This window comes from Pleurodeles waltl, chromosome 4_1 (genome assembly GCF_031143425.1).
Source record: "Pleurodeles waltl isolate 20211129_DDA chromosome 4_1, aPleWal1.hap1.20221129, whole genome shotgun sequence".
Taxonomy (NCBI): domain Eukaryota; kingdom Metazoa; phylum Chordata; class Amphibia; order Caudata; family Salamandridae; genus Pleurodeles; species Pleurodeles waltl.
Genome location: NC_090442.1, coordinates 52,732,934 through 52,749,589, shown reverse-complemented (window position 1 = coordinate 52,749,589; position 16,656 = coordinate 52,732,934). Strand labels below are relative to the sequence as shown.

The 16,656-nt window shown below is 49.4% G+C and overlaps 1 protein-coding gene across 1 annotated transcript in view; it reads left to right on the top strand.

Annotated features, from left to right (window-relative positions):
* The window catches only part of LOC138286980 (zinc finger protein 208-like), a 272,011-nt gene that overhangs the window by 186,890 nt on the left and 68,465 nt on the right, over window positions 1–16,656 (top strand). Inside the window, exon 7 of the mRNA XM_069227344.1 lies at window positions 15,461–15,579. Coding sequence (XP_069083445.1) covers window positions 15,461–15,579 — 119 coding nt within the window. The remainder of the gene's footprint in view (window positions 1–15,460; window positions 15,580–16,656) is intronic.

Genomic DNA, 16,656 nt, shown 5'->3' with positions numbered 1-16,656 from the left:
CGGAGGGCCAACATGTAGCTGACCACGTCCTGAGGGGGTGCCTTTGGAGCTTTCTCCAATCCCTCCTTGACAATGCTTAAGGGTCCCCTGACAGGGTACCCATAGAGAAGCTCAAAGGGACTGAACCCTACCCCCCTCTGGGGGACCTCTCTGTAAGCAAAGAGAAGGCATGGTAAGAGTACGTCCCACTTACGCCTCATGGCCTCAGGGAGGCCACCAATCATGCCTTTCAGGGTCTTGTTGAATCTCTCCACAAGACCATTAGACTGGGGGTGATAGGGTGTGGTGAACTTGTAGGTTACACCACACGCATCCCACAGAGACTTCATGTATGCAGACATGAAGTTAGTGCCTCTGTCAGACACTATCTCCTTGGGGAATCCTACACGGGTAAATATCCCCATCAGAGTCCTGGTCACCACGGGTGCAGTTACGGTCCTCAGAGGGATTGCCTCTGGGTAACAGGTGGCATGGTCCACCAAAACCAGGATGAACCTGTTGCCTAAGGCAGTTTTGGGGTCCAAGGGACCAACAATGTCAATGCCCACCCTTTCAAAGGGGGTGCCAACGACAGGAAGTGGAATCAGGGGGCTTTTACCCCTTTTTCCTGCTTTACCACTGGCCTGGCAGGTAGGACAGGATCTGCAGAATTTATCTGAGTGTGTCCTCATTTTGGGCCAATAAAAGTGGGTGACAAGCCTGTTAAAGGTCTTGCCTTGCCCCAAATGTCCTGCCAGGGGAATGTCGTGAGCCAGACCCAGTAGGAAGGTTCGGTAACATTGGGGGACCACCAGCGTACGTGCTGCCCCAAAGGCCGGAACCTTACGCTCACTGTAGAGGAGATCATTCTCCCAATATAGGTGGTGATTGCCAGAGGTGTCACCTGCCGCCTGGTTTGAGGCTTGTTTCCTCAGACCTTCTAGAGTGGAACATTCATTCTGCGCCTTGCAGAATTCCTCCCTGGTGGGTCCACCCTCAACTTGCCAGCCAGCAAGCTCAGATAAGTCACCTAGGGTGGCAATGTCTTCCCCAGTTGGCTCGGGAGCCTCCTCCTCAGGAGCCCCGTCAGCCACTGCGGGAACTTCTGGGGCTGGTTTCCCGTGCCCCTGGTCCCTCCTCTTGGCAGCTCTCTGGGCCATCGTTCCAGGCTCCAGACGCCCTTGACTTCCCTCTCGGTCATCCATGGACTGTGTGGTCATGCAGACCCACTCAGGTAACCCTAACATCTCCAGGTGAGACTTGAGCTCCACTTCTTTCCAAGCAGTATGCTCAAGATCATTGCCTAACAGACAATCTACAGGCATGGCAGGACTCACAGCTACTTTCAGAGTACCAGAGACCCCCCCCCCACTCAAAGGGAACCAGAGCCACCGGTAGGTGACTCTCGCGATTGTCAGCGACTATGACCTGGTGGAATGTATTAGGTACTATCTGCTCTGTTGACACCAGCTGACTCGTGATAGTAGTCATACTGGCTCCTGTGTCACGCAGAGCCTCCACCTTCTGCCCATCAATGGTGACCCACTGCCGGTACTTGGAAGTATTTTTGGGCATGTGGACCTTGGGCACCATTTCTCCTTCTCCCAGGGACACTAGGGAAATCTCTACCTGTTCCCCAAAGCTATCTGGGTCCATCTCCCCCCGGAGCGCTACACTAGTCAACCCAGGTGCCTGTCCGGTAGTGGACGGTGCCCTCTTGGGGCACTGGGGATCGCCTTTATAGTGACCATACTGGTAACACTCCATGCATTTGGGGTTAGGTTTCCCTGACCTGTCTGTCATATGTCCCTGGCTTTTTCCCAAATTTGGAAAAGGAAGGGTTGCCACCCCCTCCCTGGGGATTCTTTTGGGGGCCTTTGGAGAGTTCCTTATCTGCAAGTTTATCTCCCCCCTCTTTCTTCTGTTGGGAACCCTGACCACCTTTGTGGGAGTCCCCCCCAGGTACCTTCTTGGACACTCTGGTGCTAACCCAGAGGTCCGCCTCCTCAGCAAGCTTCCTGGGATCAGTCAGCTTGCTATCCACTAAGTGCTGGCGCAACTCTGTATAAGTAGTATTAAGCATATGCTCTCTTAGAATCAAGTCATATAAACCTTTATAATCAGCTACTTTGTTGCCCCGCACCCATCCATTCAGTGCCTTACTGGAGAAGTCAAAGAAATCTACCCATGTTTGTGTGGTTTGTTTGGTGCTGTCCCTGAACCTCTGACGGTATCCCTCAGGGGTCAGCCCAAACTTGGCAAGTAAAATGGCTTTCTGAAGTGGGTATGTGTTTTGATCAGGTTGATCCAATGTGAGGAGTGTATCCCTCCCCAATGGCGGTACATAACCCCACATAGCTACCCCCCATTGCCCTTCAGGAACCTCATGAGCCCTTAGTGCAACTTCATAAGCAGCTAACCATTTATCTATGTCATCTCCCACCACAAAACTGGGCACCACATTTTTGGGTATACGAACCTTCTTTTCTCCAACAGGTCCTGTCAGTATGCTGCCACCATTATTGCTGGATTCAGACTGTCTTGCCTTGATCTCCAGCTCCTTGAAACTCAGCTCATGAGCCAACAATAGTTTCTTTTCAGCCAAAGCTCTTTCAGCTTCCACCTGTTTGGCTGCTCTTTCAGCTTCCGCTTGTTTGGCTGCCCTTTCAGCTTCTGCTTGACTCTGTTTGGCTTCTCTTTCTGCCCTTCTCTCCTCCTGTTGAGCCTCAATTTTCAGTTTTGCCATTTGCAATTGGAACTCCCTTTCTTCTCTCCTTTCCTCTGCGGTCAGGCTTTGCACAGAGACACTGCTCCCTGGTCTGGAAGGGTGCACAATTGCAGTGGTAACACCATCCACAGATAGTGAAAATTCCTCTGAGGGGCCATTTTCTGGCTCCTCTTCCTCATCATCCTCTAAATGGGCTTCTGCCCAGGCCCTCAGCGCCACTTGAAAGCCCTCCTTTCTGGAGGCCCCTTGGGTGGGTACCCTCAATGCCCTGCAGAATCCTCTTAGTTGTTTGACCGTATATGTATCCAACTGGACTAGGTCAAAGTCCCCTGTCTGAGACCCAGTCAGAGACATGTTGAGTGAGGATTTAGTTTTTGAAAATTGTCAGGAAAAAAAAACGGATTTGCAAAAAGAGATAAAAACCAAGTTGACCTTCAACTGTGGGTAGGTAGTGAAATACTTAGCTACTGTATGTCACTGCACAAATACAAGTCCTATCCCACTGCTGCCACCAATGTTAGAAATGGGGTTTTTGGTTGGCAGTCAGGTTACCCCCTGTCCAAGCAAAAGCCCTCACTCTAGTCAGGGTAAGTCACACACAATCCAAGATTATCCTGTGCCCACCCTCTGGTAGCTTGGCACGAGCAGTCAGGCTTAACTTAGAAGGCAATGTGTAAAGTATTTGTGCAATAAATCATACAATACCACCATATAGCACCACAAAAATACACCACACAGTGTTTGGAAAAATATATAATATTTATCAGGATAATTGTAGGTCAAAAAGAATAAAGTTGCAATGGAAAATTGTAGAGATATCCCTGAAAAGTGATATAAAGTGTCTTAAGTCTTTAGAATATAAACAAAGTCTCTTTCAAGCACAAGTACCTGGTTTAGCGTGGAAAAATCTCCTTAGAGGGCCACAAAAGAAGAGGTGCGTGGAAAAAGGGTGGGTGCGTCGATTTCTCCTCAGCACACACGGACTTGCGTCGTTATTTTCCACGCGGGGAAGTCGTGCGTCGTTTTCCGGCGCGCGGACAGTCTCTTTCTGTGGATCGCGGGGATTACCAGATGTCCCGGGTCTGTGCGTGGATTTTCCTGCTTGTTTTCCGGCTGCGCGTCGTTCTGCGGGGCTGCGCGTTGAAATTACGATCTCACGGCAGGCGTCGCATCGATTTCTCCTCTAGAGGTCGGGCGGCGTTGTCCTTGCGAAGCCGTGCGTCGGATTTCCGGTCGTCCCCAGAGCGTCGCGTTGATCAGCGTCGGTGTGCGGCGTTTTTCTCGCCGCGGCACAAGCTGTGCGTCGAAATTTTCGGCGCACGGAGCGTCCAAGTGAAAAAGGGAAGTCTTTTTGGTCCTGAGACTTCAGGGAACAGGAGGCAAGCTCTATCCAAGCCCTTGGAGAGCACTTTCACAGCCAGACAAGAGTTCAGCAAGGCAGCAGGCCAACAGCAAGGCAGCAGTCCTTTGTAGAAAGCAGACAGGTGAGTCCTTTGAGCAGCCAGGCAGTTCTTCTTGGCAGGATGTAGTTTCTGGTTCAGGATTCTTCTCCAGCAAGTGTCTGATGAGGTAGGGCAGAGGCCCTGTTTTATACCCAAATGTGCCTTTGAAGTGGGGGAGACTTCAAAGAGTGGCTAAGAAGTGCACCAGGTCCCCTTTCAGTTCAATCCTGTCTGCCAGGGTCCCAGTAGGGAGTGTGGCAGTCCTTTGTGTGAGAGCAGACCCTCCACCCTCCCAGCCCAGGAAGACCCATTCAAAATGCAGATGTATGCAAGTGAGGCTGAGTACCCTGTGTTTGGGGTGTGTCTGAGTGAATGCACAAGGAGCTGTCAACCAAGCCCAGCCAGACGTGGATTGTAAGGCACAGAAGGATTTAAGTGCAAAGAAATGCTCACTTTCTAAAAGTGGCATTTCTAGAATAGTAATATTAAATCCGACTTCACCAGTCAGCAGGATGTTGTATTACCATTCTGGCCATACTAAATATGACCTTCCTGCTCCTTTCAGATCAGCAGCTGCCACTTCAACAGTGTATGAGGGCAGCCCCAATGTTAGCCTATGAAGGGAGCAGGCCTCACAGTAGTGTAACAACAAATTTAGGAGGACATATAACTACACAGGTACATGTCCTGCCTTTTACCCACACAGCACCCTGCTCTAGGGGTTACCTAGGGCACACATTAAGGGTGACTTATATGTAGAAAAAGGGGAGTTCTAGGCTTGGCAAGTACTTTTAAATGCCAAGTCGAGGTGGCAGTGAAACTGCACCCACAGGCCTTGCAATGGCAGGCCTGAGACAAGGAAAAGGGGTTACATGCATTCAATTGCAGCACCTCCACACAAATTGGTAAGAAATATACCTGATGCAAAATCCAATGAATTCCGCTTAATATACTTAGAAAAGAAATTCCATATACAAGAATGTCACTCAGCTGCAAACCTTATAACTACTTCTAGAAAAATAAGAACACATTACGTTTATACTAAGAGAATTACGTTGTCTAATTTTAGATATTAGAATTAAATTTAAGATAGGATGTTTGGCTTCTAAAGATACTCACTTAATGTCTCCCCCGCCCCCCACCCATTACACCTGCTCACCATTTGAGGAGGCCCAAAGGGACTCAAAAGCAGAGACTTGCTCATCCCTGAAGTTTAAATTCTCAAAACCACAAAATCAGACGCTTTCATGGCAGATAAATCTTTTAGGAACTCCCTTCCTGTGAATGTAAGAAGCCTCTCACTAACTTTTGGGAAACACATAACAAGCAACTTCTTTGGGCTACTTCTGAGCTAACCTGGTCCTAAACTCAGAATTAACGTTTGATTCTGCCCCACCTCGTTAATCTGCACTTGCTGTTTGCAGCCTAGAAACTGATTTTCTGATTTGTAAATTTCATACATTTCACTGATCTCTGCTTTCTTGTGAAACACTTTTGACTAAATATAGAGTAGCTAGATTTTCAACTCTGAAGTCAAATCTAATTTTTATCACCATACTGGTTGGATTAATAAAATAAAACACTGTTCCAGTCCTTGAAGATGATTCTCATTTTGAAATTTTAGGCATTTGTTAAGACTGTTTTATCTACCACACGTCTGGACACCCTCACGGGTGACAAGCTGTGCCCTACAGATCTACCTCACATTACACACTAATGCAAATTCAGTGTAGCAGGGCTTTAGAAACCATTAAACATTAGATTCATGTTGAGGCTTAAAGTGATGGAAAATGTTTAGTGCACATTAGAGCTGCAACTTACCCTGAAGTTTCCTTTTTTCTGTCTGTGCTGTTGCGAAAGCCCTTTTTAGGTCGAGCGTAAGCGTACAACCCCAAGTATACTTTAGTATACATCTCGGTGGGCTTAAATCATCCCCCTGCTTCTCCTTTGCTTGTTTTCCTGTCCTTTAAAAATCCTTGCTTGCTAGTGGTCAGTCCTGCCTCTTTTCCCTCCTTTTTCTCTTTCGTTTCTCCCACGGAGTAGGGACTAAGTACAGTATCATTATGGTTTGTTGTGTTTCTCTGTTCATGGGGGGACTATTTTATTATTTGTTTCCTGCCCTGCTCATGTTGCACCGTGGGGGTTTCAGGCCCATACCTTCTTGCATTTTATTGCAGCATTTGTCCCTCCGACCCCCTCCCAAGCCAGAAAAGACCAGCTGTCATGCTCTTATCAGAGCTTCTGCGACAGTGGTGCTCTGCTGCTCGTTTAGGCTGGTTGCCTAGTGCTGTCTCTGATGAATGTGTTATCACAGACCTTCAGTGGAGGGACCTTTTGATTCCACACGCTGTCAGGGTAGGTCCTCCTGACTTCTGTTTTTCACATTTACGGTCCACACTACTCTGATTCAGTATTTGGCAATAATGTCAGTGTGTGAATAGTGACCGCCAGCCATTAATCCTCACCAGTCACTCATGGTGTACTCTTCAACATATTCCTTTGACTAGCAGCAGAGAAGAGCTGAATGCCACCACAATGCCATATGTGACTAACAGGCATTCACTGCGTAATGTGTATGCACTGTGCTAGTCATTCCACTGAGGGGACTCCAGCCTCCCTCCCTCCCCCTTTCTGCCAGTCCCCTTTTTTCACTGCCACTCTGTGGACTCAGTTCATCATAACAGAACCTCAAGCCCTTTAAGGCAATCATAAACCTTGTAAAGATGGAAAACTAACTCAAACAAGTGGCATGTGAATGTAGCCTTCCAGGCTGCACAGAGTCTTCTGCTGGGCTGACTAACTAGAGTTTCTCGTAGTGAGCATGCTGCATAGGAGTTGCGTTTATTCGGGCAGGAGAAACACCCATTAATCCTCACCATCACTTGCGGTGTATTCTTGAACACATTTCTTCCACTAACAGTACAGAAGAGCCGAATGCCGCCACAATGTTGTGTGACTTCCAGGTTTTTGCTGCTTGTGGCATGTGTGTGAACTGTGCTTGTCATTCCACTGAGGGGGATGTTTGTTTTTTTGTTTGAAGGAACCTGTATGTCTCCACATTCCATACAGAGCCGACCCTCTTAAGCATGGCAGCAAAATAACACCAGCCTGACAAGTGCAGGGTAAATGCTGTTTAGGGCTTCCTATTTAAACAGATGTGACCAGAATCAGACCCTGGTATGGGGTGGTGAACTTATAGGCCACCCCACATTCCTTCCATGTGTGTTTCAAGTATGCAGACATGAAGTTTGAACCTCTGTCTGATAATACCTCATTAGGGAACCTTATCCTGGCGAAGATACCCAGGAGGGCTTGGCAAATGCAGGTGCAGTAATGGTCCTAAGGGGTATAGCCTCAGGCTATCTAGTGGCATGATCCACTACCACTAGTATCTATCCGTGTACTGCTGTTGGTTGAGGGTCAAGGGGGTCAGCAATGTCGACCCCTACCCTTTCAAAGGGTACCCCAACCACAGGTAGTAGCATTAAAGGGGCGTTTAAGTGCCCACCTGCTTTGCCACTGGCCTGGCAGGTGGGGCAGGACTGACAAAAGACCTTCACCTTTTGGGACATTCCTGGCCAATACAAGTGATTAACTAACCTACTCCAAGTTTTGTTGTGGCCCAGATGCCCAGCTAGGGGAATGCAATGGGGTAGAGTGAGAAGACATTCTCTGAACTGCTGGGACACTACCACTCTACTGGTTGCACCAGGTTTGAGGTCTCTGGCCTCGGTGTACAGGAGCTCCTCCTCCCAATAAACCCTGTGGGTACCACTGACATTCCCTAACTCTTCCTGTGCAGCTTGTTGCTTCAGGCCTTCAAGAGTGGGGCAGGTCCTCTGCCCAGGCACATGTCTTCCTTGGAGGGTCCCCCTGGGCCCAAGAGCTCTGGGTGGTAAGGCCCAAGCTCTTCAGGCTCAGTTCCCTCCAAGAATGCTGACTCCTCTTCATAGGAAGAGGAATCCTGATTTGGACTCTGTTTTGAAGCTTGTCACCCAGTCTTCTTGCCGTTTCTCTTGGGAAGCTGGTCTACTATTTCAGGATCCAGCTCTCCTTGTTCTCTCTGAAGTTTACTCTGTGCCCTTGTCTTGACACATGCCCACTCAGGGATCCCTAGCATTGCTGCATGGGTCTTCAGTTCTACATCATCCCAGGGGGAATACTCCAGGTCATTTCCAAGCAGGAAATCTACTGGAATGGATAAGGACACAACCATTTCTTTTTGCCCTACTACTCCCCACCTCCCACAAGCAAAGGTTACCATAGCCATAGGATGCAACCTTGTCTCATTGTCCCATTGGTGACAGAATAAGACGTCCCTAACAGGAACTGATTTGAGTGGACCAAGGGCTGAATTATGGTAATGCTAGCTCCTGTGTCCCTCAGTGCTTCTACTTTCTCACCATTAATCAAAGGGTGCTGCCTGTAGTTTGCATGTTACTTGGCCAGGCAGCCCAGGATAATTCAACCCCACCCTCAGTGACTGATGTTGCCTCTGTGGGGTCACTGACGTGGTCAGGCCTCACCTCTGATCGCATCTGGAGATTGGCAACTCCGTTTACTGCAGATTGACTAGAGGCATTCTTTTGTTTTTACAGCTAGAGTCTCCAGTTTAGTGCCCTTTTAGCTTTACAATCATGGCACCAAGCCTTGCCGGGATCAAAGTGTCTACCTTTGTTCCCACCCCTAGACTGGGTTTGGGGGCCTTGAGAAGACCCTTTATTTTTGTTTTAGCTCCCATCTTTCCGGGGTGGGGGGGCGCAATGTGGGGCATTTTGGCCCCCTACCAGTGGTAGTGTTGGTCACCCTTGTTTTGACCCAATGGTCTGCGTTACTCCCCAGTTCTTGAGGGGAAAGTCGACCCAGGGCTATCAGATGTCGATGTAGCCTATCACTGAAACAACTAATCAGCAGATGCTCTTCCATGAACAGGTTATACAGCCCATCATAATCTTGTACCTTGTTTCCAGCTAACCAGTCACCCACCAATTATTACTGAATAGTCCACAACGTCTACTCAGGTTTGGCTCTGGGTTTTTTGAGACTCCCTATACTTTATTCTGTACTCTTCAGTTGTAAATCCAAAGCCCTCAATCAGGCTAACCTTCATGAGGTCATAGGATTTAGCATCTGCCTCATTCAGAGTCAGGAGCCTATCCATGCACTTTTCTGAGAATAACTCCCACAACAGTGTGTCCCAATGCTTTTTCTCAATTTCCCACCCAATGCAGGCTCTTTCAAAGACAGAAAACCATTTGACTATATCATCCCATTCAGTGAAGGGAGGGACAACTCCTTTTGGGAGTTTGATGTTGAAAGATCTTTCTCTCAATGCTTGCAAGTTGCCACCAGAGATAGGTCCTAAGCCAAACTCTTTTCTATGTTTTCCTATTTCCAAGAGCTGACACTCTAAGACCAGTCTTTTGGTCAGCCTGGCAATGTCCAGGTCGAGCTCCTGGGTCTTGGCTTCCGCATCTGTCATTTTTACTTTACTAAAGTTTGGACCTTTTTAGAAATTTAGAATTCCCCTTTTTGGATAGGCCAACTAAAGTAAGGACTTTTAAAAACGTTTTGCTAAATTTATCGAGACCTAAACAGAGCCCTAACAATTATGTAAAAATTAGCATAACTGTTTAGTCAATTAAAAAATCACAAATAAAGAACTAAAGGCAATTTGGAGAGTTATCCGTGTGTTCACAAAATTGACAAAGTGGGATGAGCAAAGGCAAAGTCTTTATCCCACCGCTGATCCACCAAATGTAGGAGGCTGGCCCTTTATGTAGTGTGCAAAGCTAGGAACACTGTGCAGGGGGTCCAGACAAGCACACGTTGGTTTACAGAGGTAAAAACTAGATCACCTAATGCTCTAATTTTTAAGGTAGCTTGGTCGAGCAGTTAGGCTAATCTTGGAGAAATGCAAATCATTTATTGTGCTCACAGTATCAATCATGTAACTCACTGTTAGACCTGACAGTCTTAGGGTGATCATCACCCAACTTTTTGCTTGCCTTCCTCCACTTTTCTGACACTGTTTTTGCTGGTTTAGGATTCTGCACACTTTGCCACTGCTAACTAGTGCTAAAGTGCATATGCTTTCTCCCTTAAACATGGTAACATTTGTTCATTCCCAATTGGCATATTTGATTTACTTATAAGTCCAGTAAAGTGCACTACATGTGCCCAATCAATCAATCAATAATTTGTTAAGCGCGCTACTCACCAGATAGGGTCTCAAGGTGCTGGGGGGGGGGTGCTACTGCTCAAAGAGCCAGGTCTTGAGACGCTTCCTGAAGGTCAGGAGGTCCTGGGCCAGACATAGGTTGACGGGGAGGGAGTTCCAGGTTTTTGTGGCAAGATGGGAGAAGGATCTGCCGACGGCTGTGGTACGGTGGATGCGGGGGGATGGTGGCGAGGGCGAGGGTGGTGGAGCGGAGGTGGCGTGTTAGGATGTGGAAGTTGAGACGTTAGTTGGGGTAGGCCAGTCTGGTGTCGTGGAGAACCTTGTGAGCATGGATCAGGACTTTGAAGATGATCCTTTTGTTGACGGGGAGCCAGTGGAGGTCTCTGAGGTGGGCTGAGATGTGTTTGTGGCGAGGGAGGTTAAGGATGAGTCTTACTGAGGTGTTCTGAATGTGCTGTAGTTTTCTCTGGAGCTCGGCCGTCTGCTGCTGAGGAGGGCGTGGGTGACCGTTCTTCTGGTTTCAACTGTGATCCATCTGAAGGTCTTGCAGAGCATGTGGAGGGTGTTAAAACATCAGGATGAGATGGTGTTAACTTGCTGGGTCATAGTGAGCGATGAGTCCAGTATGAAGCTGAGGTTGCGTGCATGGGTGGTGGGAGTTGGAGCGGCTCCTAGAGTGGCAGGCCACCAGGAGTCGTCCCATGCTGATTTGTTGGAGCCGAAGATGATGATTTCGGACTTCTCCAAGTTCAGTTTGAGGTGGCTTGTCTCCATCCAGTTGGCAATGGCGTGAAGTCCGGTGTGGAGGTTGGTCTTGACGGTTGCGGGGTCCTTCGTGAGTGAGAGGATCAGCTGTGTGTCGTCCACATAGGAGACGATGTTGAGGCCGTGGGATCGGACGATGTTGGTGAGCGGCACCATGTAGACATTGAAGAGGGTGGGGCTGAGAGAGGATCCCTGGGGCAGATGGTCTTGGTGGCTTTTGACAGGAACATGGGTAGGCGGACTCTTTGGGTTCTGTCAGAAAGGAAGGATGTGAGCCAGTCCAGGGCCCTACGTCGGATTCCAGCGTTGTGTGCGAAGTGTGTGGTGACAGACGATGTCGAAGGCTGTGGACAGGTCAAGGAGGATGAGGGCAATGGTTTCACCTTTGTCGAGCCTGCTCCTGATGTCATCCGTAGCAGCAATGAGAGCGGTCTTGGTGCTGTGGTTCTTGCGGAAGCTGGACTGAGAGATGTCGAGTAGGCTGTTGTCCTCCAGGAAGCGAGATAGTTGGCTGTTGACTATCTTCTCGATGACCTTCGCAGGGAAGGGGAGTAGGGAGATGGGTTGGTAGTTTCTGAGGTCCTCGGGGTCGGCTTTGGGTTTTTTGAGCAGGGTGTTGACTTCGGCCTGTTTCCACCTCTCTGGGAAGATGGCAGTCTTGAAGGAGCTGTTGATGATGGTACGGAGCTGGGGGGCAATGATTTGGCTAGCTTTATTGAAGACGTGGTGAGGGCAGGGGTCGGCGGGAGAACCGGAGTGGATGGTGCTCATGGTCTTGGTGGTTTCCTCGTCGTTGGTGTGGGTCCAGGCACTCAGGATTTTGGCGTGGATGGGTGCGTTGGGGTCAGCGTTGGCGGTGGTGGTGGTGGGGGAAGGATGGTGTGAAACTGTCATGGATGGCTGTGATATTGCGGTAAAAAAAGGTGGCGTGGGAGTCGCAGAGGTCTTGCGAGTGAGGGGGGTCGGCAGAACAGGACTTGGGGTTGGTGAGTTCCTTGATGATGCTGAAGAGCTCCTTGCTGTTGTGTGCGTTGCTGTCAATTCGTTCTTTGTAGAATGATCTTTTGGTGGTCCGGATGAGCTGGTGATGTTTGTGGAAGGCAGTCTTGAGGGTGGCGTGATTGCTTTCTGTTTGTTCTTGGTGCCAGGTCTTCTCGGCTTTCCGGCATTCCCTCTTGGAGGTCTGAAGGTCAGCGGTGAACCAGGGAGCTTTCCTACTGGTGCAGGTGTTGATAGTTTTCCTAAGTGGAGAGAGGGTGTTGGCACAGTCGTCGAGCCATTGTTTGAGGTTGAGGGCGGCGATGTTGGGGTCGCTGGTGTTGGGTGGCGGGTCGAGTGTAAGGGTGGAGATCAGTTGGTCCTTGGAGATCTTGTTCCATTTGCGTTGAGGGGCCCGAAGCTGGTGGTGGTGGGCGGTGGGTTTCTGGAAGGAGAAATGGACACAGCGGTGGTCGGTCCAGTGGAGTTCGGTGGTGTGGGTGAAGGTGAAGTGACTGCTGGTGGAGAAGAGTGTGTGGCCGGCTGAGTGGGTGGGCGTAATAACGAGTTGCTGAGGCCGAGGTTGTCGAGCAGGGCTGAGGAGTTGCTGTCGTCAGTGTTCTCCAGGTGAAAATTCAGGTCGCCGAGGAGCATGTAGTCCGTGGAGGCGAGGACGTGGGTGCTTATTGTGTCGGCGATGTCGGCGCAGAATTGTGGGCAGGACCCAGGGGTCTGTAGACAAGGGTTCCTCTCAGGGTGGTGTTGGCATTGATGTAGATCTGGAAGTGCAGGTGTTCTGTGGCATCTAGGGTGTCCTGGGTGGTGGTTGAGATCCTGATGGTACTCCTGTGAATGATGGCTATTCCTCCTCCTGGTTTGTGGAGCGGTCTCTACAGATGATTTTGTAGCCCTCGGGGATGGCTGTGGTGATGTCGGGTTCTGAGGAGTGGTTCATCCGAGGAAGGCGATGTCTGGGGAAGTTGATGTCAGCAGGTGCCAGAGTTCGATGGGGTGCTTGTGGACGGAGTGAGTGTTGAGGAGGATGCAGCTTAGGTGGTTGTTGTGGGTAGCGTTGTTGTGGTGCTTGGTGGCTTGAGCGCAGGTGAATTTGCACATCCAGCATGAGAAGGGTCCATGGGTGTACCTAGGGGAGGTCTGGACGTAGGCGGTGGGGCGGCCAGGGTTAAGCGCGTGGAGTTCTTTGGGGGTGTAGCCGTGTCGGGCGGTGTGGGGGGTGCCTGGGACAGGGGGACTGGCTCTAGGCGCAGTCCAGGCATGGACTGGCGCAGACGGGCTTGCCTCTGGCACGCCGGCCGCAAAGCGGCCACCATTAAGAAGGGGAGGTGGGAGGAAAGGAGCAGCTGGGAGGCAGGGAGCGGTGGCAAATGGGGGTGCGAGGGGGGCGGGGCCGCAGGGGACGCAGCAGCGGGGACGAGAGTAAGGAAAAAAACGTCAAAAAGGTTGGAAATAAAAAAGGCAGTAAAACAGAGTCAAAACAGCAAAGGCACTAAGACAGAGTCAGAAAAAACTGAAGAAGGCACAGAAGGTGGTAAAAATGGCACAAAAACACAAAGACAAATTACAGGACACACACACAATACTTACGGCAACCACTAGACACCAGGGAGGAGGCGCAGGCGGGTGCCTGCGGGTGGGTGAGGGCCTCGAACTCGCAGCAGCAGCGAGGGTGGGGTCGGGGGCATGAGGGCAGGCTGGAGGAGCTGCACAATCCAGATGTGCCCGACATGTACATGTGTGTTTTTTATGTCCTGGTAGTGGAAAACTCCTAAATCCGTTTTCCACTACTATGAGGCCTGCTCCTTTCATAGGATGGCATTAGGACTTCACTCATATACTGTTTGAGTGGTAGATTCTGATCAGAAAGGTGGAACTAGGTCATATTTAGTACGGCCAGAATGGTAATAGAAAATCCTGCTTATTGGTGAGGTTGGATTTTATATTGCTATTTTAGAAATTCCACTTTTAGAAAGAGAGCATTCCTTTTTTTTTTAAACTTGCAAAAGTTATATTTCAACTTGTGCTTATTGAATCTTTGTCATTTTGACCTTATTTTATTCAGATAAATATCAAATATTTTTCTAATGCTGTGTGGTGTATTTTTGTGATGTTTTCACTGTTACTGTATGATTTATTGCACAAATAGTTTACACATTGCCTTCTAAAGTTAAGCCTGACTGCTCAGTGCCAAGCTACCAGAGGGTGGGCACAGGATAATTTGGATTGTGTGACTAGGTTTGTGGTCCCTACTTGGACAAGGGTATATACCTTTGCCAGCTAGAGACCCCATTTGTAACATTGGTGATCAGCGGTGAGGATAGGACTTGTTTGTGCAGTGACATACAATAGCTGTGTGTACACTACCTACCCACAGTCAATTTGATTTTCTCTCTTTTTGCTGCAATTTTCCTGGTTGACATTTTAATCTAATCCTATACAACATGTCTCTGGTTGGGTCTCAAGGAGGAGCTGGGGAGTTTGACCTAGCTAAGCTGGAGGCATACACTGTCAGCCAGCTGAACGGGTTCTGCAAGGGGATGGGAGTACCTACGTGGGGGGCCTCCAAGAAGGAGAAGTACCAAAAGGCGCTGAGGGCCTGGGCAGAAGCCCGTTCACATGAGCATGTTGAGTTGTGAGAGCAAGAGGATGGCTCTCCAGAGGATTTGCCAACAGCAGTGGGGGATGACACCCCTGGAGCTGTGCCCCCTGCTAAACTAGGGAGCAATGGCTCAAGTCACAGCCTGACTGCAGAAGAAAGGAGGGCGGAGAGAGAGTTTCAACTGCAGTTGTCCAGATTATACATGGAGGCAGAGGAGAGGAAAGCTGAGAGAGAAGCCAAACAAGCTGAGGCTGAAAGGGCCTTGGCTGAAAATAAATTCATCTTGAACTGAGTCTGAAAGAGCTGGAGCTCAAGTCTAGGCAGTCTGAGTCCAGCAGTGATGGTGGCAGCATACCTACAGGACCTGCTGGAGACAAAAAGGTTTGTATACCCAAAAATGTGGTGCCAAGTAATGTGGTGGGAGATGACATTGACAAGTGGTTTTCTGCTTATGAAGTTGCACTAAGGGCTCATGGTGTTCCTGAAGAGCAATGTGGGGGTGGGCTTGTGGAAATGCGTGCCAATACTTTGAAGGGACACACTTCTCACATTAGAAGTTAAGGACCAGAATGCATACACACTCATGAAAGCCATTTTAATTGCCAAGTTTGGACTGACCCCTGAAAAGTATTGCCAGAAATTCAGGGACAGTACCAAACTCTCTAACCAAACTTGGGTAGACTTTTATGATTCTTCCAGTAAGGCACTGAATGGATGGGTGCGGGCAGTAAAGTAAATGATTATATGGGTTTATATAATTTGTTCCTCAGAGAGCGTATGCTCAGTTGCTTTACAGAGTTGCGCCAGCACCTGGTTGACAGTAAGCTGACTGATCCCAGGAAGCTCTCTGAGGACGCGGACCTCTGGGCTAGCACCACAGTTTCCAAAAGTGTGTCTGGGAAGGGGAGGGGGGCCACCCACAAAGGTGGCCAGGGTTCCCACCAAAAGAAAGATGGGGGAGAAAAACTTAAAAATAAGGAGTTCTCTAAAGGCCCCCAGAATCATTTCTGAGTCTAAAAAGAAAGGATTCTTTGAAAGTAAGACAGGAAGCTTTGTACCACAATGCATATAGTGCACTAAGTATGGTCACTCTAAGGGTGACTCCAAGTGTCCCAAGAGGGCACAGCCCCCCACTGGAAGGCAGATACCTGGGTTGGCTAGTGTAGCGCTCGGGGAGAAGGTAGTCCCAGTTAATTTTGGGGACCAGATAGAGGTAACCCTAGTGTCCCTCGGGGATGCAGAAATGGTGCCAAAAGCCCCCATGCCTCCTAGTACTTCCAAGAATAGGCAGTGGGTCACTATTAATGGGCAGCAGGTGGAGGCTCTGTGTGACACAGGAGCCAGCATGACTAATGTCAGGGGTCAGCTGGTGTCAGAGCAGGTCCTACCGAACACATTCACCAAGTCATAGTCGCTGACAATCATGAGGGCCACCTACTGGTAGCTCTGGTCCCCTTTGTGTGGGGGGGGAGTCTCTACCATTGCAGAGAGGTACCCCCAGAAGGGGGTAGGGTTCAGTCCCTTTGAACTTCTCTATGGATAGCCCATCAGGGGACCCTTAAGCATGGTGAAAGAGGCGATGGGTCAGTGGAGGGTGTTAATCTCTCTGACTCCCTGACCAGCGAGGTGACTGCTGCCTTTTACCGGAGCAGCACTCTTCCCTATTTTCCCTCACCCCTGGACTCACACAATTGTGTGTCCATGACATTGACACGGGAGACAGTCCCCCTGTAAAAAAAACAAAATGTACAGGTTGTCAGACATGGTAAAGGCCAGCATCAAGGAGGAAGTTGCCAAGACGCTGGCTCTTGGGTGACTGAGAAGTCCAGCAGTCCCTGGTCCAGCCCTGTGGTGCTGGTACCCAAGGCTGCCACAGCTGGTGCCAAGCCAGAACTTAGGTTCTGCCTGGACTACTGGGGCCTCAATTCTGTCACAAAGACAGACGCTCACCCCATCCCCGACCTGG